Source organism: Saimiri boliviensis, chromosome 1 (assembly GCF_048565385.1).
Source record: "Saimiri boliviensis isolate mSaiBol1 chromosome 1, mSaiBol1.pri, whole genome shotgun sequence".
Classification (NCBI taxonomy): domain Eukaryota; kingdom Metazoa; phylum Chordata; class Mammalia; order Primates; family Cebidae; genus Saimiri; species Saimiri boliviensis.
In genome coordinates this window covers 69,630,429-69,654,205 of record NC_133449.1, presented here as the reverse complement: position 1 = coordinate 69,654,205, position 23,777 = coordinate 69,630,429, and the positions used below count along the sequence as shown (strand labels likewise).

At 39.1% G+C, this 23,777-nt stretch overlaps 1 protein-coding gene across 4 annotated transcripts in view; it reads right to left on the bottom strand.

The window, feature by feature from the left end:
* Positions 1–12,172, bottom strand: part of CNRIP1 (cannabinoid receptor interacting protein 1) — a 32,184-nt gene extending 20,012 nt beyond the window's left edge. The window contains exons 1-2 of one of the 4 annotated variants that reach the window (XM_010333520.3): positions 11,383–12,172; positions 9,343–9,493 (exon numbers count right to left, since the gene is read on the bottom strand). In XM_010333520.3, the coding sequence (XP_010331822.1) occupies positions 9,343–9,493; positions 11,383–11,561 (330 nt within the window). In that variant the 5' untranslated portion in view covers positions 11,562–12,172. The remainder of the gene's footprint in view (positions 1–9,342; positions 9,494–11,382) is intronic. The other 3 variants (XM_074398921.1, XM_039462002.2, XM_010333521.3) reach the window with 3 other exon arrangements.
* Positions 12,173–23,777: the final 11,605 nt, after the last annotated feature.

The window sequence follows — 23,777 nt, the reverse complement described above, 5'->3', positions numbered from 1 at the left end:
TGTTTTGGTTGGCTACGGAGGGGAGGGCTAGGAATATGTCCCAGCATCTTAAATGATTTGCATGATTTAAAAAAGTGAAATAAGATTCATAAATTTGGGCAAAGTTTTGAGGTGGCAGTAATCCTTACATTTTGATTTAATTCATTTTCAGATCACCTTCACATATATATATTTTACAGTTGCAATTATTTAACATTAAATCTTATACAATTGTATATATTGTCTAACTACATATTCACTGTTAGTTTTGTCAAGATGTTATACAATTGTACATATGGTCTAACTACATATTCATTGATATCACTCTGTGGTCCAGATTTTTTATATGTAATATATATGCATATACACACACACACCTCTCTCTATATACATACACACATACATATATACACACACACACCTATATATGTATATGTGTGTATGTGCACGCATATATATATATATATATATATATATATATATATATATAAAACATTTTACAAAGAGGATGGTGTTTAGCATTTTATATAAAATGAGAAATATACACATAATAATGGTCTGGAAAATAATATAAGCATATTAAACATAATGCTTGGTTTGAGCTTAGATTTGGTGCTGGGCTGTCTGATTGCTCGTGCAAAAATTAAAAAAAAAAAAAAGATTGTTATTATCAGTGATTCTAACATTTTTGCAGAATTTTTTTTGTTTTCTACCCAATAAGGAAGCACATGATTAGATGAACGAGAGGTGCTTGCCCTCTTCCTGCCCCTTTCAGTGAGCACTGGAATATCGCAGGTGAACCCAGACTTCAGAAAGCAGTCTGAAAAAGAATGACTTAAATCATTCTCATCATTAGAAGGGAGAGAAACAATCTCAGTTTCCCAGAAGAAAAAAAAAAAGTTAAAAAACCTTCCTAGCTTTAATTTGTAACAAAACAAAACAAAAATAAAAATAAAAACACTCCACGTGGACCATTTAGGGCATTTAGCTGTGAGCTGTTTATACACAGCTATTTCTTAGAGAAAATTTTCATAACTCTTGAAAGCCCAGTGTCAATGTGCAACTCAGTTAAAGTGGTACTAAACTTGTTTAAGGGTGTTGTTTTTGATGGCTTAACTGGTCTATCAATAGCATGTAATTCTAGAGGCCTGAACATACGTTTTTAAATTCCATAGAAATGGATGTTTTTCTCAGAAAAACATTATAGTCACTCAATAAAACCCCCAAAAGGCAAACGTCATGGGCCAAATTGAGAGTTCAAGACATTCATTCTTTCTAAGTATCTTTACTTTTGGTCTTGACTTTTAAGGAAAATTTCTGTCACACTTTTAAGTAACAGGTAACTCCTATGCTATGTAAATTGTTTCAGAGCATAAACTATAAAAAGTGTTCCTAATTCACTTCCGAAAGCTATTAACCCTAACACCAAAATTTAAGACTGCAAAAACCTTCTAATTGTTCTTTGCCTTTTTGTCTCCTTTTCTAATCTAAATACTGGCCACTGGAGTGATTTTAAGGTGTTTATCTTATGACATTACCAGAAACTAAAATGCCTCCATTGAAAGGTTTTTAAAAAGAGTTGAGTAAAGGTAGAATGGAGTTGAGTGAAACTTACACAACTATAAAATCTGACAAATGTAAACAAAAGCTATTTGAGGGTCTTAGAAAGTGACCAAAAGTAGGACCAAAGCCAGAAGACAGTCACCCTTGAATTTTATTAGTGGCTGCAACAGTTAAGAATTTTATTTGTGGCTTTTTTGCCTGAGGGTGCTACTCAACCCCTTGAAGGCCTGGCAGGAGAAAATGACAGTCCTATCTGTTGGAAGCAGCAGAAGACAGCATCAGGACTGGCAGAGAAGCTGGAAATACAGGTAGAAAATCCTGGGAGAAAGAGATCTGCAGAAGGAATAGAACCCCAAATCTGACCATAAACTCTTGCTATAATCCCTAGCTAACTGCATATCAAGGATAGTAAGACAGGGACATCCTACAGGGGCCATTGAAAAAGCAGACAAACCAGCTAAGAGTTGATCCTTGAAAGACAAAGTTGTGATGAATAAGATTAATAGGGGCTTTATTTTTATTTATTTATTTATTTAATTTATTTATTTATTTAAATTTGAGAATATTTCCTAATCTCAGAAGTAGGAGCCTTACTGGTTTGAGGTGTCAGAGTAAAGAGTTTTGGATTGGCAGAGCAGCTGGAGAAACAAGGGAACCTCAGGGTGGGTATATTCAAAAATCTCAGTGTAAGCTGTCTAGTTCCTTGGCTGACTGCTAAATTCCATGGGCACAAAAGGAGGTCAGACTAGAAAAGCAGCAAATGGAAGTTGTAAAAATTGAGCAAAGAGATCACCTGCTGCATAGTGCTGGAAGACAGAATTTGAAGTTTGAGTACAGAAATGTTTACTGCCAGCTAGAATACAAAAACCAGTAATATTCAGAACAAAGCAGAAACTAGAGTCATAAACTATCCACAATATTAAGCTTCTAGCCAAAAATCACCAGACATGTAATGAAACATAAAGTGTAACCCATATTCAAGAAAAAAAAAAGTCAGGCTATAGTAATTTACTCTAACTAGAGCCAGGTGTTAGATTTATTAAATATTTCAAATCATCAATTACAAATGTGCTCAGATAAATTAAGGAAAACATGGCCTCAATTAGCCAACATAAGGAATCTTGAGAAACTGAAACTACAAAATAGACAAATGAAAATTCTAGAGCTAAAAACTATAAGAGAATTTAGAAGATAAGCACAAGACTAGGAATAGAAGAATCAGTGAACATAAGGATACACCAGTAGAAATGATCTAATCTGAAGATCCATTAAAAAAAATGAAAGAAAATTGAACATGGTCTCAAAGACTTGTGGGATAATACCAGGCTTTTCAACATATGTTTAGTTGAAGTCCTACAAAGAAAGGAGAGGATGGAGTATTAAAGTATTTAACAAAACGATGGACAATACTACTCCAATTTTGGTGAAAACATTAACCTCTAGATTCAAGAAATTCAGTGATCCCCAAGGGGAAAAAACCACTTAGGTGCATCATAACCAAACTACTGACAAGCAGAACCCTACAAATGGATCATTTTAATGTATATGTATTATACCTAAGTTAAAATATTTCAAAGCAAACAAGGGAAGGACATAAATATAGGATTAAAAACAATGAAGTAGAAAAACATTGAAACGTGAAAAAAAAGCTAGGATTTTGAAAAGGCCAATAAAACTGAAATGTCTAGCTAGAGTAATCATAGGGTAGAAAAATAAAAATTTTGAATATCAAGGATGAAAGAGTAGGCCAGGCATGGTGGCTCAGGCCTGTAATCCAGGCCCTTTGGGAAGTCAAGGCAGGAGGATCACCTGAGGTCAGGAGTTCGAGATCAGCCTAGCCAACATGACAAAACTCCATCTCTACAAAACAAAAATTAGCTAGGTGTGGTGGTGTGCACCTGTAATCCCAGCTACTTGGGAGGCTGAGGCAGGAGAATTGCTTGAACCTGGGAGGCAGAGGTTGCAGTGAGCCAAGATCACACCACTGTACTCTAGCCTGGGAGACAGAGCAAGACTCTGTCTCTGGGGGAAAAAAAAAAAAAAAAAGAATGAAAAAGAGTAGACATTGGATCATAAGACATTAAAGAATGGCAGAGATTATAAACAACCTTATGCCAAAACATTTGACAATTTAATTGAAATAAATGACTTCAAAGACAAATTATCAAAACTAACTCAGGACATAAAACCTGAATATCCCAATATCTATTAAGGAAATTGAATTTGTAATAAAAAAAATCTTCAAATAAAGTATAATCTATTGCTTTCATTGGTTAATTCCATCTGACATTAAGAAAAATGTCAATTCTATATGAACTCTTCCAGAAAATGGAAGAGTGAACATTTCCAAATCATTTTATGCAGCCAGCATTACTAATACCCAAAACTAAACAAAGGCATTATAAGAAAAGAAAACCATAGACCAGTATCTTCCAGAAACATAGATGTCAAAAATCCTCAACAAAATATTAATGAATTAAATACAGCTGTACATACAGAGAATAAAGCATGATCAAGAGGTTTTTAACCTGGGAATTCAAGATTATTTTAACATTGAAGAAGCATTGTAACCTACCATAAAAATAATAAAAAATAAAACACCTTATGATCATTTCAAAAGATACAGAAAAACTATTTGAAAACATGTTATAATATATTCATGATAAAAAAAATTAGTAAACCAGGAATAGAAGAGAACTTCCTTAACCTGATAAAAAGATTTACAATAAAGAACCATATTATTACACTTTGTGTTGAAAAACAGAATGCTTTCTCCCTCAGACTGAGGGACAAGAATGTTCACTCTCACCATTTCTAATTAGCAGCATACTGCTAAGGTTCTAGCTATTGCAAGTAGGCCATAAATAAAAGGCATACAGATTGGAAAGAAAAAGAATAACTATTTACAGATGACATAATAGCATATTTAGGAAATCCTAAGGATCCTACAAAAATAGTTACTAGGATTAGTGAGTGAGTTTAGCTAAGTCTCAGGATTCAACACCAATATACAAAAATTGATTTTATTTCCATATTAGCAAAGATTCCATTTATAGAATTCAAAAATATGAAATAAGAAATTTTAAAAAATATGTATAAAGTCTTCAGAGGAAATATTGTAATATATTACAGAGAAAATTAAAGATGACCTAAGAGATATTTTATGTTCATGGTATAGAAAACTCTATATTAAGATGTCAAGTATCTTTAACGTGACCTATAGATTTAATGGAAACTCTATATCCCAATTTTTGGAGGGACCGACAAACTCATTCTAAAATCTATATAAAACACAAAGGATCTAGAATAACCAAAATAACTTTGAATAAACAGAGCTGGAATATTTATGCTACCTGATTTAAGGACTACAATATAGATCAAACAAGATTGTTTTGAGTCTCCTAAGTCTTTTGCATTTCCAAATTAAAAAGATTAACCTACATTGAGTATGTAAAGCAACTAGAATTATTATACACTGCTGGCAGATATACAAAATGATACAACAGTCTGGATATTTCTTATATAGATAAACATATACTTTTAGCAATTGTCCTCTTAGATATTTACTAAAGAGAAATGAAAATGTGTTCACATTGAGACTTATACTCAAATGTTCACAGCAGCTTTACTCATAATAGCAAAAGCTGAAAACAACCCAGATGTCCATTTATTGGTAAAGGATATTTACTGGTAAAGGATTATGTTGTATGTTATATCCACACAACATAATGTACTGCCCAGCAATAAAATGAACCAACTATTGATATGTGCAACATAGATGAATCTCAACATTATACTAAGTGAAAGAACTCAAACAGCACTATTCTATTTACATGAAATTCTTAAATAGTTAAAACTAACATTGAGATGGCAAGATCAGGGCAGGCTATGTTGGGGGGAATTCACTGCAAATAATTTTCAGAGTAACAGAAGTGTTCTATATTTTTATTGGGGTGGTGAATATATAGTAGCATCTACTTGTCAAAACCTATATAACTATTAAGTTGGTGCATTTTATGTTAATCATATCTCAAAGTTGATTTTAAAAACATCAATGAATTCCTATAGTCATTAGGATAAATCCAGTAGCAAGAGGTTCTATATAATTTAACCCATACTTACCTCTCTGGCTTTATCTTTACCATCTCTGCCTCACCCTGTGCCAGCTATGTTGGGTTTCTCATCCATTATTTTGGGTTTCTCATACGTTAAAACATATGCTGTCTCTAGCCTTTGACTTTTGCAGCTCTTTCCTTCCCCAATTCTTACTCATCCTTCATTGTTTTTCTCAAAAAGAACCATCCCCCAAATCTTGGACTAGGATAAGACTGCTACTTTTTCACTATACTTTTCATATTAGCAATTATTTGCCTTATTATTGATAATCATGTATAAAGTATGTTTCCACCCTTTAGCTCAGAAGCTCTACGAAACCAGGGATATCTATTTTGTTCACCACTCTTCCCTCATTTCCCTGATGTACAGGAAATCCTCAAATATTCAATGATAAAGCAAGCAAATTTTTAAAAATCTAAAAATTCTAAATAAAAGAGCCTATGGAATTTAGCAACATATTAATAATACATGTTTAGGCCGGGCATGGTGGCTCATGTCTGTAATCCCAGCACTTTGAGAGGTTGAGGTGGGTGGATCACGAAGTCAGGAGATCAAGACCATCCTGGCCAACATGGCAAAACCTCGTCTCTACTAAAATACAGAAAATTAGCCAAGTGTGGTGGCGCATGCCTGTAGTCTCAGCTACTTGGGAAACTGAGGCAGGGAAGGTGGAGGTTGCAGTGAGCCAAGATCGTGCCACTCCAGCCTGGCAACAGAGCAAGGCTCCATCTCACATACACACAAAAAATGTTTAAGTAGAGCTCACTATAAGAAATAACGTTTAGTATTTGGAAGTTTATTACTCTATGTAATTCATCAAATATGTCAAATAAGATAAATTATCTCCAACTACTGCTAATAGTAATAGTTGACTGCTAGTAGCAGTCAACATTATTCTAGAAACATTAGACAATGCAATATGACCGGAAAAAAAATGACAGTTATATTCACATTCTGACCATCTATATGAAAAACCCAAGATGATTAGCTGAAAAGTTTTAGTAAGTTCAGTAAGGTGGTCAGTTACAAAGCACATGAACACATATTATAAAAACAGTGTATTTAAACCAATGCAGCATCGGAATAACAACAGACAGATCAATGGAATAGATTAGAAAGTAGAGGAGGAGACAAAATTTTTGCCATATAAGAAATTTCTGTGAAATGAACCTTTGGAGAAGCATAGATTAACTAATTGTATTAGGACATTGTGGGTAAATACTTTCCAATATGGAAGTGTGAAATGAAATAATTCTAAATCTGTAATTCATCTAAAGTTTAACAAATGAAACCATAAGAGTTCAGATTAAAATACACAAGTGCCACTGTGTATATGTCGATACATAATTAATTAATCTGAGAGTCAAAGAAGGCTTCTAAGCTGGATCTTAACTGCAAAACAATAAAAGAAAAGGCTAACATGTTAGACTACAAAATTTATAATTTGTATTGTTAACAAAGTAAAAATGCAAATATTAAAAGAACACTCAAGATGTGATAAAATGACTATTTGAAATTTATAAAGATTTTTCAAAAAAAATCAATAAGATACACTTAAGCAGAAAAATGGATGAATACTGTGAACATATAATCCAGGGAAAAAATATAAATAGTACATGAATATGTCAAGATTTCAGATTAAGTAAAAATTAAAGTATTTCAACCAGATTTAAAATATGTAAAAATGACAAACTATATCTAGTGCAGAAAGAAATGGATACTTAAATACAAACGACAGGAATGTAAATTGCCTAGGTTTTCTGGAGGTCAGTGAGGTAGTCTTATAAAATGCCTTAACATGCACACTCCTTCTAGGAATCAAGAAAACATTAGACAATTGTGCAGTACTGAGTGATTTGTAATGTGGTTTTCTTTGTAATACTGAAAAATAGAAATGATCAGCAGTAAGTGGCTGAGGATAATTTGATACATTCATAAAATACAATACCCATACAGACTTTAACATACATTCTGTATATACAGGCATATATTTGACATTGAAAGATGTATACAAGTAGGAAAAAAGTATATATATGGAATTCTACTCATATATATATTTAGTGACAGGGTCTCACTCTGTCACCCAGGCTGGAGCACAGGGGTGCGATCATAGCTCACTGCAGCCTCAACCTCCTGGATTCAAGTGATCCTTCTGCCCCAGCCTCCCAAGTTGCTGGCACTACAGTTGTATTACCACACCAGGTTAATAAAAAAAATTTTTTAGAGACAGGTCCCACTATGTTGCCCAGACTCACACTTACATATTTAAAGACATAGAAACAACTTTCTAAGAACATTCATTGACATGTTAACATACTGCACTCTTGCAGGAATTACACATTTCCCCATTTTTGTATTTTTCTGTTGAAGGTTCTTTGATAGAACAACAGAACAGTTTCTAAAAATAGTTCAAACATTGAATGCAAAGGGATGAGCTGCTAGATTATTTCTTTATGACTTTTTTTTTTTTTTTTTTTTTGAGATTGAGTTCTCTTGTCACCCAGGCTGGAGTGCAGTGGCACAATCTCCACTCACTGCAACCTCTGCCTCCCAGTTTTAAGTGATTCTTCTGGCTCAGCCTTCCAAGTAGCTAGGATTACAGGTGCCCGCCACCACGCCTGGCTAATATTTTTATATTTTTTAGTAGAGATGAGGTTTTGCCATGTTGGGCAGGCTAGTCTCAAGCTCCTGACCTCAGGGGATCCACCCGCCTGGGCCTCCCAAAGTGCTGGGATTACAGGCGTGAGCCACTGTGCCCAGTCATGATTTTTAAAAGTATTTTGGGGACTGTGAACACTTAATATTTTAAAGGCTAGATGGGTGTTTCTCAAAGTGCATTCCCCCGACCATCCCCTTCAGGATCTGGTATGCCTGCTAAGAGTTTCTTTGTCCCCACCCTAGCTCTGAGCTAAGATCACTGGAGGGGGAACCTAGGACTGGCATTTTAAACAAACTCCCAAGGAGATTCTTGTGCATATTGATATTTGAGAACCCCTGTGATAGTTGCTATAAAGCTAGAGGGCAGACAATTGAAGGCTGTTCCTGCAGAGGGAAAAGGCAGTCCAGTTCGCAAGCAGCAGTTGAGGTGAACCTTCCTTTTCCTGTGCTTTAGCAAGCTTACTTCATCATCTATTTATTATGTTTGCACATAGGGTTAAATCTATGTCTTGACTCTATCTTTTCTACCAATTTGTTTTTTCTTACTTGGGGCCATGTTACCAGGGTATATCATTTTATTATATATAATATCTGGAAGGACTAGATATTAAGAGGTGTATTATTTCCCATGGCACTTTTTTAGCTCTATGTAGGAAAATGTAATTCAAATCAACTTTCTCATAACCAGGAGATTGTGGCCCACTTGGAATCAGAAACTTTTCATGGCCAATTATCTAAACCAGTTCTGATGTAGACTGTAACTGGGAAAATGGCAATGTCTCTTCCAGAATCATCTGCTTCTACTTATGGTATCATTTCAGCATCTATAGGGTCAGTCTGTCATGCAAAAGAGCACTGAATAAGTAGTTCTCTCTCCAGCAGATACTTGAAGGAAATTCACAACTCAATCTTCACAGTAATTGGCTCCCAATACACCTTTTCTTAGAGGGAGATAGTGATTGGTTTCTTTTCTGTGGTTTCCATTTTCCTTGGCAGCACACTCCTACACCCCCAAGCAGGCCTTACCGGCATGGTGATCTGGATGGGTTGCCGTTCTCCACTCTTGGTTGGGGTCACACCTTCTGTGTCGTATGTACCCGTATAAACAACTCTGTCCCCGTCAGGCTCTTTAGACTTCAGCTCCAGTGGGACAAGAACACCGCCAATGGAAATATTCCTGCAATAGACTTGAGTTGACCACATATGGTTGGAATTAGCCTAGGCACCCTGTCCTGTTCTGGACCAAAATTCTAGGCAGGAAACTTACAGGGTTTGGCTAAGGGGGACGTTGTGGTGTTCGAGAAAGTTCTGAAAGTTCAGGAGACAGTGCTTCTCCTTTTCAGTTATGCATTAAAAACCTACCTAACCCCAGCCCCAGACATTAGGATTCAGTTGGCCTGGGATGTAGTTTGGACACTGGTAAATTTATTTTAAGGTTATCTAGGTGATCTTAATATGCAGGTAGGCTTGAGAATACTGAACTCATTCTGTAATATTTTTTTTTTCCTGTTCCAACAATCAGGGGGTCCTATGATTTGGAGTGCCTCAAGCCTTCTACACTCACTGGCATCATTCTTTTGTGTTAGGATAATGGTTCTCAAAGCCAAGTCCCTGGATCAGCAGTATCAGAATCACCTGCAGACCTTAGAAAGCAAATTCTTAGGCCCTACCATAGACTAAACTAGAAACTCTGGGGAGAGCTCCAGCATCTGTGTTTTAACAAGCCCTCAGGTGATTCTGAGGTATACTCAGGCTTGAGAACCACTGCGTTAGAGCTGAAAAATCCTTAATAGCATTAAAATGTAACTGGAAAAAAATAGTTTTGTTCATAACAAATTAACTTTTAGATTTGAACACTAGAGGACTACTCTGGGGAGGGGGGGGGAAGGAATATAGAACAGATAACTCCAGGGATAAGGTAAGCAGAAGGGAAAGGAAAAGCCTGGATTATGTCCAGGTGCACAGAACACTGGGAAATATGAGAAAGAAGGGTGCACGGAGCTGTGGGGGATGCTGACAAATAGATGGACCAGGAGTACCAGAAACCATTTAGATTTGGTTCTAGGTCCTTGCACCTTGGAAAGCTAACAGAAATTTATTGAATTAAAATGTAAACTATAAGTGCTATCTGATGAATTCAGAGTCCTTCCACCCCACAATAATGTCCAGCATGTGGTAGATATAATAAATGCTGGTTTATTTTCTCTCTGCAGACTAGACTTCACACAATGCTTAGGAAGCAAGAGGTTAAGGACTCCACCCACGGTTCTTCCTGGTAGGCTACTGAATGCTCCCACACACTTTCCCGCCAGAGGTCTACTGGGGTGCATCATCCAGCGGTCGCTGGGAAGAGATCATCCCTGCCATGGATAAACGAAACAAACATCCTTTTGCTGTGAGGATGTTGCTAATCCCAGGCACCATCACCAGGGTGAACAGACAACTCAGGAGAAAAAGAAAAGCGTATGTCATGGAAAACCGTGAAACTAGGCCCGAGAAGGGGCGGCCGCTGGCTTACTAGTGCCTGCTGCTCCACCCCAGGGTCCCAGCCACGGAAGACTGGGGAGCATGCCCCAGGGAGCCCCAGTAACCACCCCTCCCCTGCCTTTCCACCTCATTCCTCCTTTCTCCCTCCTTCAGCCTTGCGGGCAGACCCGGTGGAACGCCTGGACCTCGCGCAGGAGGGCTGGGATTGCAGTAGTGAACCCTGGGGAGCCTCTCCCATCTGCTCCACCCCGACCGCCTGCGGATCTGCGCCCAAGCCTGGACGGAAGGCAGGATAAATTTTTAAGAGACAAGCAAAAATCTTGGCTTCTTGTCGCTGATTTTAAAGAACCCACCGAGGTCACCGCGATGGGTGGAGGGAAGCGAGAAAGGATGAATACAAGCCAAAGGGAAGGAAGGGTGACCAAGGCGGACAGGGAATGACCTCTTCCCCAACCCCCGAGCCCGCTGGGCGCGGCTCTAGGCCAGAGGCCCCCGAGAGGCTCGGGCTGTCTCGGGGACCTCGGTCCTCCGCCTGAAACCCAAGGGGGACCCTGTTGCCATCTGGCGCCCCGCACTCACTCGACCTGCAGCGTGCTGGGCTTAATCTTCACCTCAACCTTGTAGGAGGAGCCGGTGAGCAGCTTGATCGTGCGGTTCTGGCCGAAGCGCTGGCCGTCCACCTTGTAGAAGACCGGGCCGTCATTGGGCTGGATGCGCAGCGCGATGGAGAGGCGCACGAGGCCCGGCAGGTCCCCCATGTCTGGGCGAGGGTCTGGCGCGGCAGCTCCGAGGGGCGGAGGACAGCGCAGGCTGCGGCCGAGTGGCTGGAGTGCGAGGGGCGGAGAGGAAGCGCGGGGAGGGTGAGGGAGCGGTGGAGCGGAGGCTGCCGCTAGGAACCCGCGCCGTCGCCGCCGTCCGCCGGGGCTTTTGAGCAGCAGCTCCTGAAGCTGTGACCTCCCTTCCCACTCGGCAGGGAAGCGAGTCCAAGAGACGACTCCGGGGCCACGCGCTTCCCCATCCCCCGCTCCTGTGCGGCGCCCTCAGTGCACCCGAGGGCTCCCTCCGGCCCGCAGGCCGCCGCGCAGATCCGCGCAGCTGGGGGCGAGGGAGTTAATCCTGTTTACGCACCACAATCCCCTTCAGCTGGGGAAGCGGACATTTAGGCTCCTCCTAGAACAGCTCCGGGCGGGAGGAGGGGAGAGGCTTGGCAGGCACTGGGAAGGCGTTGGGGTTAAGCGACCACTATGACAAAGAGCGAGACCACCGGAATCTGGATACCGCCGCCGCCAACTACGCCAAGTGGACACTGCTGCTCGCGGATACGGCGGCAGCCAGGCGGGAGGAAGCTGAGTGGGGGAAAGAGAGACGGGAAGCGGGACAGGAAACCTCTAGCTGGTGATTTAAATTTAAGGAAATATGAGTCTTTCCAAAGCTTAGGAGAAATGGCCCAGGAAAGGCGCAATTCCGCATGATGGAGCCGCACTGGATTAGGAAAGGATGCAAAAGAAAGAAAATAACCATATCCAAGGAGCTGCATCTTCTTGTGGGTGTTTATTTGCATTATACATATGCTCGCCTCTAAAGTGACATATACATAAATATTCGTAATGAATCACATATATTTACAAAGATTTTGAAGGGTGAGCTATTAACCCTGTAAAAGGCAACTGGCATGAGCCTAAAGCATGCTGGTGACAATGGCCAAGAGGAGGGATGGGTCGAAGGATTATTGGTAGGGCACTTTATGAGACACCGCAGAGTTATTTGCATATTAAGAGTGATTAGACAGTTTTTGTGGCAGAAGTCGGTTGACAGCTGAGTTTTGGAGGAAAGGAGAGACTCGGGGTATGAGGGTTGTATGTACTGGGACTGGCTTCCCAGAGCAGAGTGAGCACCTGCTTCAGCACCACCCAGGTGGATAGTACCAGAGCCAGGGAGGACACCTGCGAAATGAAGGGCTAGTGAGAACAAGTGAGTAGGGATGGGTTTGCTTGGCAGTTTTTGTTTATCCAAGTTAGACTGCTTTTTTTTTTAAAGAAATAATAAGCTATACATGTAATATATAATATGGGTATTTATTGCAACATTGGTTGCAAAGATCAAAATGAAACCTAAATGAAATGTTAACCAATAAATAAATGGCTGAATAAATTCTTACGGATTTATACTATAGAAATGTACATAACTATCAAAATAATAAAATATATGTTGCATTGGCAAACACATATGCAAAAACTGTTAATGATAAAAGTGGGGTGGCTGGGAAACAAAGCCTGAGGCAAGCATTTTGTCTGTTTTGTTTGTTACTGTTTCCCCAGCATGCACAAAACAGTGTCTGACATATAGTAGGTGCTCCAGAAATAGTTGTTGAATTGACTTATGGTTGTCGTCTTAATCATGTCCATATGTAAATTCTTTAATATCTTTAAAATTAATTAGTGATTTACCTAGTATGTGATTTACCTAGAATGATGAAAATAAATCTAATTGCAAGTGGCATCGCTAGTATTTTAGAACAATGAAAAATTTAAAAAGTATATAAATATGTATGTTTTGATTAGCAATTTTAAAAGAATGGGAGGGTTAGACAGTAAACTTAATGTTAGTTACTCTGTTGTATGAGTAGTGGAAAGAGGATGAGTATCTTTTTGGGGTCATTTAAAAGCCTTTGGAAAGTTTGCCTTTTTTCCAAAACTTTGTTTAGCAACCCCACAATATCAAGCCAACTTCCACCTGTGTATGGAAAGGAGTGTTGGACTTGGAGGATGATGGCTCCGTTTTAATACCTGGTTCTAAGGCCAGCATGGTGGCTCACAACACCTGGAATCCCAGCACTTTGGGATGCCGAGGTGAGCAGATCACTTGAGGCCAGAAGTTCAAGACCAGTCTGGCCAAAATGGCGAAACCCATCTCTACTAAAAATAGAAAAAATTAGCCAGGCATAGTGGCACACACCTGTAGTCCCAGCTACTTGGGAGGCTGAGACATGAGAATTGCTTGAGCCCGGGAGGCAGAGATTGCAGTGAGCCGAGATCACTGCACTGTACTCCAGCCTGGGCAACAGAGTGAGACTGCTTAAAACAAAACAAAACAAAACAAAACAAAACAAAACAAAACAAAACAAAAACAAAAAAACTCCAAAAAACCAACCAACCAAATCAAACCAAACCAAACCAAACCAAACCAAACCTGTTTCTAGCCTGGCTGGGTAGTGCACTCTTGTAGTCCCAGCTACTTGGGAGGCTAAGGTGGGAAAATTACTTATGCCCATGAGTTTGAGGCCAGTCTGGGCAACATAGTGAGATTGCCATCTCATAAATAAATAAAATATAAAAATAAAAATAAATAAAATAAATAAAATAAAACCTAACTCTGCCACTTTTTAGTTTCTTTATGTAAAGAATGTAACATCTTTATGTTTCAATTTTCATCCTTTGTAAAATGAGGATTAAAATACCTCTGTCCCAACATTGTGAGAATTAAAAGGAAATGGAAATTGTTTGAAAAAATAAAATATCCACTAGGAATAACATTTTCAGAACCACACAATGTAATGTCTTCAAACAAAAATAATAAATATAAAAGTAATTGGAAAATTTATCATCACTGATACGTATGTGCAAAGAATATGAATATGGAGTCTGATGGATCTGTGTTTGTACTGCCAGATGTGTGGCTTACAAGCTGCGTGACCTTGAACAAAGCTGTTTTATGCTCTTGGAGGCCCAGTTTTTTCATTTGTAAAATGATGGTGGCGTAGATGATGCTTATAAAACCAATGAAATTATATATCAGGCCCATATAGACACTCAACACATTGTAACTCTTTCTATTTAAAAGTATGCTTACTGAATGTATAGCTACTTTAGTTCAGGTTTGCTACTTGGGTGTATTGCATGATGCTGAGCTTTGGAGTAGAAATGATCCCATCACCCAGGTACTGAGTATAGTACCCCATAGTTAGTTTTTCAACCCTTGACCCTCTTCCTCTCTCCCCAGCTAATGGTACTATTGCATTACCTATGGCTTCATGACATTACCTATGGAATGAAGACTACTAGCCAGGGAGGGAGGGAGAGGGGTAAGGGTTGAAAAACTAACTATTTTATGTTCATGGGTAACCAATGGTTAGCACTCACTCAAAAGTGAGAATATGTGGTATTTGGTTTTTTCTTCCTGCGTTAATTCACTTCTTGCTGTATATTTTTAAAGTATCTAGTGCTTGCAGTCTTTTTGTAGATTTGTTAATTATTTAATTAATTAATTTATTTTTTGAGATGGAGTTTCGCTCTTGTTACCCAGGCTGGAGTGCAATGGCGCGATCTCGGCTCACCACAACCTCCGCCTCCTGGGTTCAGGCAATTCTCCTGCCTCAGCCTCCTGAGTAGCTGGGAGGCCAAGACGGGTGGATCACGAGGTCAAGAGATCGAGACCATCCTGGTCAACATGGTGAAACCCCGTCTCTACTAAAGATTTGTTAATTATTACCTCAGATTGGTGATCTTAAACATTGTCTGTCTAATGGACAATGCTTATTATCATTCTTTTGAAACTTGGGAAATTGAGCCTAAGTGAATGATGGACTCAGTTGCCATTCAGAGGAATCAAGTGCTATGGCCTGACTGCTTGTATTCTTCCAAAATGCCTATGTTGAAACCAAATCCCCAAAGCAATAGTATTAAGAAGTGGGTTCTTTGGGAGGTGATTAGGTCATAAGGGCTCTTCTGCCCACATGAATGGGATTAGTACCTTTGTAAAAAGAGGCTTCAGGAAGTTTGTTTACCCCCTTCTGCCATGTGTGGATGCACTGGGAAGTTGCCATCTTTAAAGTAGATAATGAGCCCTTACCAGATTCCAAATTTGCTTGTGCCTTGACCTTGGACTTCCAAACCTCCAGAATTATAAGCAATAAATTTCTGTTGTTTATAAATTATCTGGTCTAAGGCATTTTGTTATAACAGCATGAACAGACTAAGACATTGTGCTAACAACAGTTCCATATTTGCTGTTCCAGTCTCTGCTGAATTCATATTACAGAGTTCAAAATGCAGTTAGCATTAGGACACAGGACATAGTTGTGTTCATGTATATGAAAATAGAGTAGTTAAGAGTGCTGGGGCTGGATTATACACATACATATTTATATACACATAATTATGTCATGTGTTGTCATAATGTGTCCTGGGTTTGGATTATACACAATGTAACACCAGCACATTTAACAATGTATTTTCCTTTTTATTCATGTTTGTATTCAGGTACAGCTTAACATCTGCAGGAGTTTCTTTTCTTTTCTTTCCTTTTTTTTTTTTTTTTGTTGTTGTTGTTTTTTTGAGATGGAATCTTGCTCTGTTGCCCAGGCTGGAGTATAGTGGCACAATCTTGGCTCATGGCAACCTCCACCTCCCACATTCAAGCGATTCCCCTGCCTCAGCCTCTTGAGTAGCTGGGATTACAGGTGTGCACCACCACACCCGGCTAATTCTTTTTATTTTAGCAGACACGGGGTTTCACCATGTTGGCCAAGATGGTCTCAGTCTCCTGACCTTGTGATCCACCTGCTTCAGCCTCCCAAAGTGCTGGAATTACAGGCGTGAGCCACCAAGCCCAGCATGCAGGAGTTATTTCTTATTTTTATTTTTATATTAGTGTCAATGATTTATGATGGGCTTGACTCCTTCTTTTGCCTACCTCAGAATGTATTAGCATTAGAGATCTTAACTGGTATCCTTCATATTTTATTTTACTTTATTTTATTTTTGAGATGGAGTCTAGCTCTGCCACCCACGTTGGAGTGCAGTGGTGCAATCTTGGCTCACTGAAACCTCCACCTCCCAGGTTCAAGCAATTCTTACGCCTCAACCTCCTGAATAGCTAGGATTATAGGCATGTGCTACCGTGCTGGACTGATTTTTTTGTATTTTGTAAAGCAGAGATGGGGTTTCACTATATTGGTCAGGCTGGTCTCAAACCCCTGACCTCAAGTGATCCACCTGCCTCAGCCTCCCAAAGTGTTAGGATTACAGGTGTGAGCCACTGTGCCCAGCCAGGTACACTTTACATTTATATTAGGGCTTTCTTTCCAGGCTACATTTGCTAGTCATAAAGACAAAGCCATCCTCCTGGACCAATTCTGAAGAACCTAAGTCTTCCCTTAGGCCCAAAGGATTTTATAGCCATGGCAATGAGTAATAGGTCTCATTTGTCTGCTAGGCTCTTAGGGGATCTGGTTAACTCCTTATACAGTCATGCACAATTTGGTCCAGCAATAGTGATAGTTATGTCAGTTTTGTATTTTGTTCTGGGCCAATTTAGCATAGCAATTTATGTTCCAAATAAAACTTTTGCTGTTTCCCAGCATAATTGTTATCTGTCCTGAACAACCAGGACAGTCCCACTCACTTTTTCTCCACAAATGTAAGTAAATACTCAGTTAAAACTAGATTCCATGGAGACAGTTTTATACTTTTTCTGCTCTTGACTCCTTTTATGAGTCTGGCTAGGGTTCCATGGAAAAAGAACATAAATTTCTTCTTACATTAGGTGGAAATGTCTGTATTAAATACCACCAGCACACCAGTACTTCTAATTTTATATCTCCAGGTTAAAACATCTCCTCTAAGTTCCAGATTCACATAACCACATCCTGGCAGAATGTCTCCACTTATGTGTCTAATAGGTTAATAGGTGTCCCAAGCATTACATGGCCCAAAGTGAATTCTCAATTTTTCTTTTTTAACCTAAACTCATTCTCCCTGAGGGTTACTTTTTTTTTTTTTTTTTTTTTTGCAGTGTTCTGCATGAGGTGATAGTGGCCTGCGCCGCGGCGGTAACAGTGGGAATGGTAAGAAGTGCCAGGAAACAGCTTGCTTGTGAAGAACTGATAGGACTTCCTGATTGATTGGATGCAAAGGGTCAGAAAGACAGGCATCAGGCTGGACACGATTCTGTTTCTTACTCATTCTGTCGCCCAGGCTGGAGTGCAGTGGCGTGATCGTGGCTCATTGCAATCCCTGCCTCTAGGGCTCAAGTAATTCGCCTGCTGTGTAGCTGGGATTATAGGCGCCAGCCACCATGCCAGCTAATTTTTGTATTTTTAGTAGAGATGGGGTTTTACCATGTTGGGCAACCTAGTCTCAAGCTCCTGACCTCAAGAGATCCACCTGCCTTGACCTCCCAAAGTCCTGGAATTACAGGTATGAGCCACCGCACCCAGCCAAGGTTTTTTATCTCAGTAAGAGGCACCATAGTTTACTCTGTTGCTCAGGTAAAACTATTATTTTATTCTTAATGTCTGCCTGTCCTTTCTTTCTTTTCTTTTCTTTCTCTCTCTTTCTCTCTCTTTCTTCTCTCTTTCTTTCTCTCTTTCTCTTTCTTTCTTTCTTTTTCTTTCTTTCTTTTTTGAGATGGAGACTCACTCTGTCACACAGGCTGGAGCGCAGTGGCTCGATCTTGGCTCACTGCAACCTCCGCCTCTCGGGTTTAAGCAATTCTCTGCCTCAGTCTCCCTAGTAGCTGAGATTACAGGTGCGTGCCACCATGCCCAGAGAATTTCTTTGTATTTTTTATTAGAGACTGTGTTTCACCATCATGGTCAGGCTGGACTTGAACTCCTGACCTTGTGATCCACCACCTTAGCCTCCCAAAGTGCTGGGATTACAGGTGTGAGACACTGCACATGGTCAGATACCTGTCTTTCTAACCCTTTGCATACAATCAATCAGGAAGTCCTATCAGTTCTTCACAAGCAAGCTGTTTCCAGGCACTTCTCACCATTCTCACTGTTACTACGGTGGTGCAGGCCACCATCACCCCCATGCAGAACACTGCACATGGCAACCTGATGTCCGTCCCTTGCCCACTCTTTCCCCTTACAGTCTATTGTGAGTATTTCTCCGCCTGTATCACACTCCAGGTCCTCACTCCCTTTATTTTTCTTCAGAGCACTTGCCACCAACTGTAATTACAAAAGAAATTTGCCTACTTGTGTATTGTGCTCCCTATCCCTGCCGCCCTCTGCAACCCCAGTGTATAAAAATAGCTTTAAGACAGAGATTCTATTCTGTTTATAACTATATTCTCAGTACTTAGAACTGATCGTAGTGCATAGGGGTACCTAATATTGGTTCAGTAAATGAAAAGATACATTAATTATTCAAGACTATTTGTCATTTTTCTCCTTCACCAAGGCCCAAGTCAAGTTCTTCCTTCTCTTTGACGCTATCACTGACTGGTCCAGCCCCCACCAATGTAGGACTTCCTTTGAAGTCCTACAGCAATCATGGTATGGGCAACTTTCAATTAATCAAAAAGCTGGGGGTCATGGAGGACTGGGAGAAGAGAAGGTGGCCTGGATAATCCAAATTCATGATAAAAATAGAATTAGTAAAATACCCAGTACAAAATAAATATAGTATTTATAATATACCTAATATTTAGGGTATATTTTCACTGTGTAGATTTATTTCAAAGGTAAAAATGATACAGCTACTTTTAGGAACTCAAAATATTACAAAAATTGCTCAACCAAAAAAATAGCAAAGTTTTCTTTGGTTTTCAAATAATATAGTGAGATCCATGTCATATGAATGTGTCAATGAACAAACTGTCTTTTTAAGTTCTGTATTTTCCAACTATGGTCTGAAATATTGATCTCAATTTTATTTTTCCTCTCTGCTTCTCCAACACCATCATTTCCCATCTTCACACTGAGCAACTTCACAAAGCTGTCATTTTTCAGTCTTTGCAAACAAGGTTTCCATGTATTGGACCAAGCCACCGGTCATTGCCGTTTTCTTCAGTGTGTTCTCTGAAAAACTAATGATATTGTATGAATATGGTTACTGAGAAAAATAACACATTAAAATTATCTTCTGTTCTTAAGGCTGCAAATATTTTTTGTTTAGTGTAGATCAAACTAAACAAGGGCCATTTCCCGAGTCTCCTGTAATGGATCCAATCTGTTACATCCTTCTCTTTTCCAAGAAAAACAGTTTTCTATAATGCTTTTTCTTTTTTTTTTTTTTTAATTCAAACACAAATGACAATGATTCAGGTTGCTTAATGTGTGCCTCTCCCCCCATTTTACTAATTGTCCAAATATTTCAAACATGTTCGAGTATTTCAAACATTGTTAAGATGCTGACATTTTGATTCCTAAGGTTATTTTAATGACACATAAACTTTTAGATGTTCAACAGGAGCATATAGCTTAGATTTCTAGAGAGCAGTGGCCGAATATCAGGCTGTGGCACAGTAGGTTGTATCTGATTGGTTAGGGGTTTAATGCTTGGCAGGTGATGTTAACTAACAGATGTTTTAAAATATGCAGGTGTTATGGCAATTTTAATATTTTTCCACAGATGCAATATTGCTTTTTAAATGCAATTATGTTGCAAACCAATTAGTATACCACCAGATAATTAGTAATTAATTACCCTAACAATTATATTTATATGCTATCTTACATGATTCTCTTATTTTTTCTTCTGTGTATGTTTTATGTTTCAATCAGACTATAATTTCCTCTTCTTTTATATAGGTCACAAAATCTAGCACAGCTGAATTAGTCAGTATTCTTTTGCAGCTGATTTCAAATATAAAAATTCAGTTCTAACTAGCTTAGGGGACGGTTACTTGGGTATATTATGTGACAAAAGAAAGAATTGATGAAGCAATACACAAGAGACGGAAAGGATCAGCTGGACCTCAGGAATAACCAGAACTAGAAACTTTAGAGCCAAATGGGTGGAAAGGGAGAATTTTGGCTCTATAAAAGGGGGTACTATTTCCCAAGGAAGAGACCAGTGAAGATTCTAGGAAGACAAAATTAAAAATAAAACAATAAGAAACGACAGAGATGGAATTTGAGCTGAAATGGTCGAACTCCAGTGCCTGAACTCTGAGCACAGTGCCTGCCAAACCATCGCTGATAACCCTTATTGTATTAGTCACATAACTGTAACCCTGTCTAATCTTACAGAAGACATAGTTATGGAGTTCAAAGACAAGATGGGAGTTTTTAACAGTCTCTTGAAATTTGTTCTACATCTAGAGTCCTGTGATTAACTAAGCAACAAACTGAATAGGGAAGTTAGGGAATCTGGATATTCCCACTTCCCATGCCCAACCTCTTCTCCTGACATCCACATGTGTGGCCACATGCTTAGGTGCCTGGAACCCCCACACTAAGTAGCATACAGAATCCCCATCACTTGTCTAAATGTATGGGAGGTATTTGTTGACATTAAGAAATCCCAATGCCCTTAAATTACAAAATATAATCAGATTTCCTACTAATGATGACTGGTCTGGCTTTAAGCTGCTGCTGGGATCATGTGATTAGCTTGGCAGAGTGATTGTTATTTTCTTGCTTGTCCTGCCTTATGTTTTACAAAATGTCATTCTTGAATAATCACAGGACTTGTAATTCTGACAAGTAAGAAGTAATAAACAGTGGAATAGACTGTGTACTCTAGAAGAAAATCAGAGGACTGGTTGAAAAACAAAGCACAATTCCTAAAGATCAAATTGTCACTTAAAGTGAAGTGCAATATACCGTTATTGCACTTTATGCAATGTTATCTGTGGATTACAGATGTAAGCTACTGGAGCTGGCCTAAAACTAATATTTGAGAACATACTGAAAAGTGTGAATAAGGAGAGTGTGGGCAGTTACATAAATAGGTTAGGGAGCAGTGAATAAACTTATTTTTTTTTCTTGAGGGAAAAGATGCTATTGTATTACAAGATTCAGAAAATCTGACCAGTGTTTTATGGAAAATAATGTGCAGGGAATTCCCCCCTCTTCCTTTGCTAGTTCCATAGGTTACACATAGACACTCCAAAGATTCAGTTTCAGGGAGTGTCTGATACAGCAGTGTTCACAGACTGGGTGTCCAGACAAGGGACTGGGCTCTGTGGTGGAGTAGAAGGCTCTTGAGATTAGCAATATGCCAGTAGTTAGTGTTAGGAATCCAATAGATCATGTTCTAACATAGACACCGTTAGCTATGGATGCATAAAAAGTGGCCCCATAACTTAGCAGCTTAAAACAACAAACATTTATTATTCTACAGTTTCTGGGTGTTCAAGAGTCCAGGGGCGTTCAGTTGGGTGGTTCTGGCTCAGGGTCTTTCATGAGGTTGCATTTAGGCTGTTAGCTGGGGTGGCAGTTTCTGAAGGCTCCACTGGGGCTAGTGCATCTGCTTCCAAGTTCACTCACATAGGTGATGGCAGGTCTCAGTTTCTCTCTGTCTGTTGGCTGGAGTCTTCAGTTTTTTGCCATGTGGGCCTTACCACATGACATGGCAGAGATGGAAGAGAGGAAGAGCATGCACTCAAGACAGAAGCTGCAGTCTTTATAAGCTCATCTCAGAAGTGGCATGTTACCGTTTCTACTGTAGGCTGTTGCAGTGTGGGAGAGGACTGACTACACAAGGGACTACACTGACGTCCAGCAGGCAGGGATTGTTGGGGGCCAATTTGGAGCCTGGGTACCACAGGCACAAAAGCATTCATTAAGATTGTTCTTCCTCAGAAATGCCAGGTCAAATTCCATAATACTCCTAACAAGAAAGCCCAAGAGAATAGACATATTTTGGTTTAAATAAAGAGCAGTGTGTGTGTGTGTGTGTGTGTGTGTGTGTGTGTGTGTGTATGTGATCATCACTCTACAAATATTCAAAACAGGGGTCAGCAAACTATAGGCTTTGGGCCAAATAAGGCTGCCTATTTTTGTATGGCCTGTGAAATAAGAATAGTTTCACACTTTATTTTATGTATTTATTTATTTATTTGTTGAGATGGAGTCTCACTCTGTCACCCAGGCTGGAGTGCAGCGGCACCATCTCAGCTCACTGCAACCTCTGCCTCCCAGGTTCAAGCCATTCTTGCTTTGAGCCTCAGCCCCACAAGAAGCTGGGACCACATGCACACCACCACATCTGGTTCATTTTTTTTTTTTTTTTTTTTTTTGTATTTTTGGTAGAGACTGGGTTTTGCCATGTTGCCCAGGCTAGTCTCAAACTCCTGAGCTCAAGCGATCACCTGCCTCAGGCTCCCAAAGTGCTGGGATTACAGGTGTGAGCCACTGCACCTGGTCTAGCCACCACAGCTGGCCACACATTTTTAAATGCTTGGTTAAAAGTCAAAGCAATAACTAAACTAATGACATGGGAAAACTACATGGTTCAAATTTCAGTGTCCACAAATAAAGTTTTATTGGAACACAGTCAAATTTTGGACACATTTTGTAATATTAAGTATCTCTAAAATATTAAACCAATGTTTCATTAACTATTTAAACAGAACATCAATCTTACAAGAATTATTAGGTGTTCCATGACAAATGATTTGTGGTCAAGTAATTGTAGGAAATCCAAAATTTAAAAATATTAATATATATGTGTATATACATATGTATGTGTACACACACACACAAAACACTAGAACTTTCTAAAGCCTTTAGTTTGATATGGTAAACATACTAAATTATATTTCCAAAAATTATACTAAATTATATTTTTAATTAAATATATATTTACCAAATATATATTTATACTAAATTTTTGGAAATATAATTTAATTTTCTAAATGTTTTTCAACTCCCAAAATGTTTTCTAAATGTTTTTCAACTGCCAAAACTCTTTCCTCAAAACTAATGTTAATTTCACTGACGGCACTAGTGTTCCATCAATTACTGTTCCCCTAAGTATTGAGAAATATTGCATTAGATACATACCATACATATTTCCTGTTATGTACCACTTGTTAAGAATATAGAACAGATGCACACCATCTACTATTAATCTTTAAAATAAATATAATCAACCTGGATCTTGCTGTAATTATGTGTAATGAACTTAGGGGTATCACGGCCTCTGCTCATTGTGAACTCTTTGTTTTCCTTCCTCTGAAAACCCAGTCGTTTTTGGTGGGGTGAGGGCAGGAAGAACAATGGAAGCAACAGACAG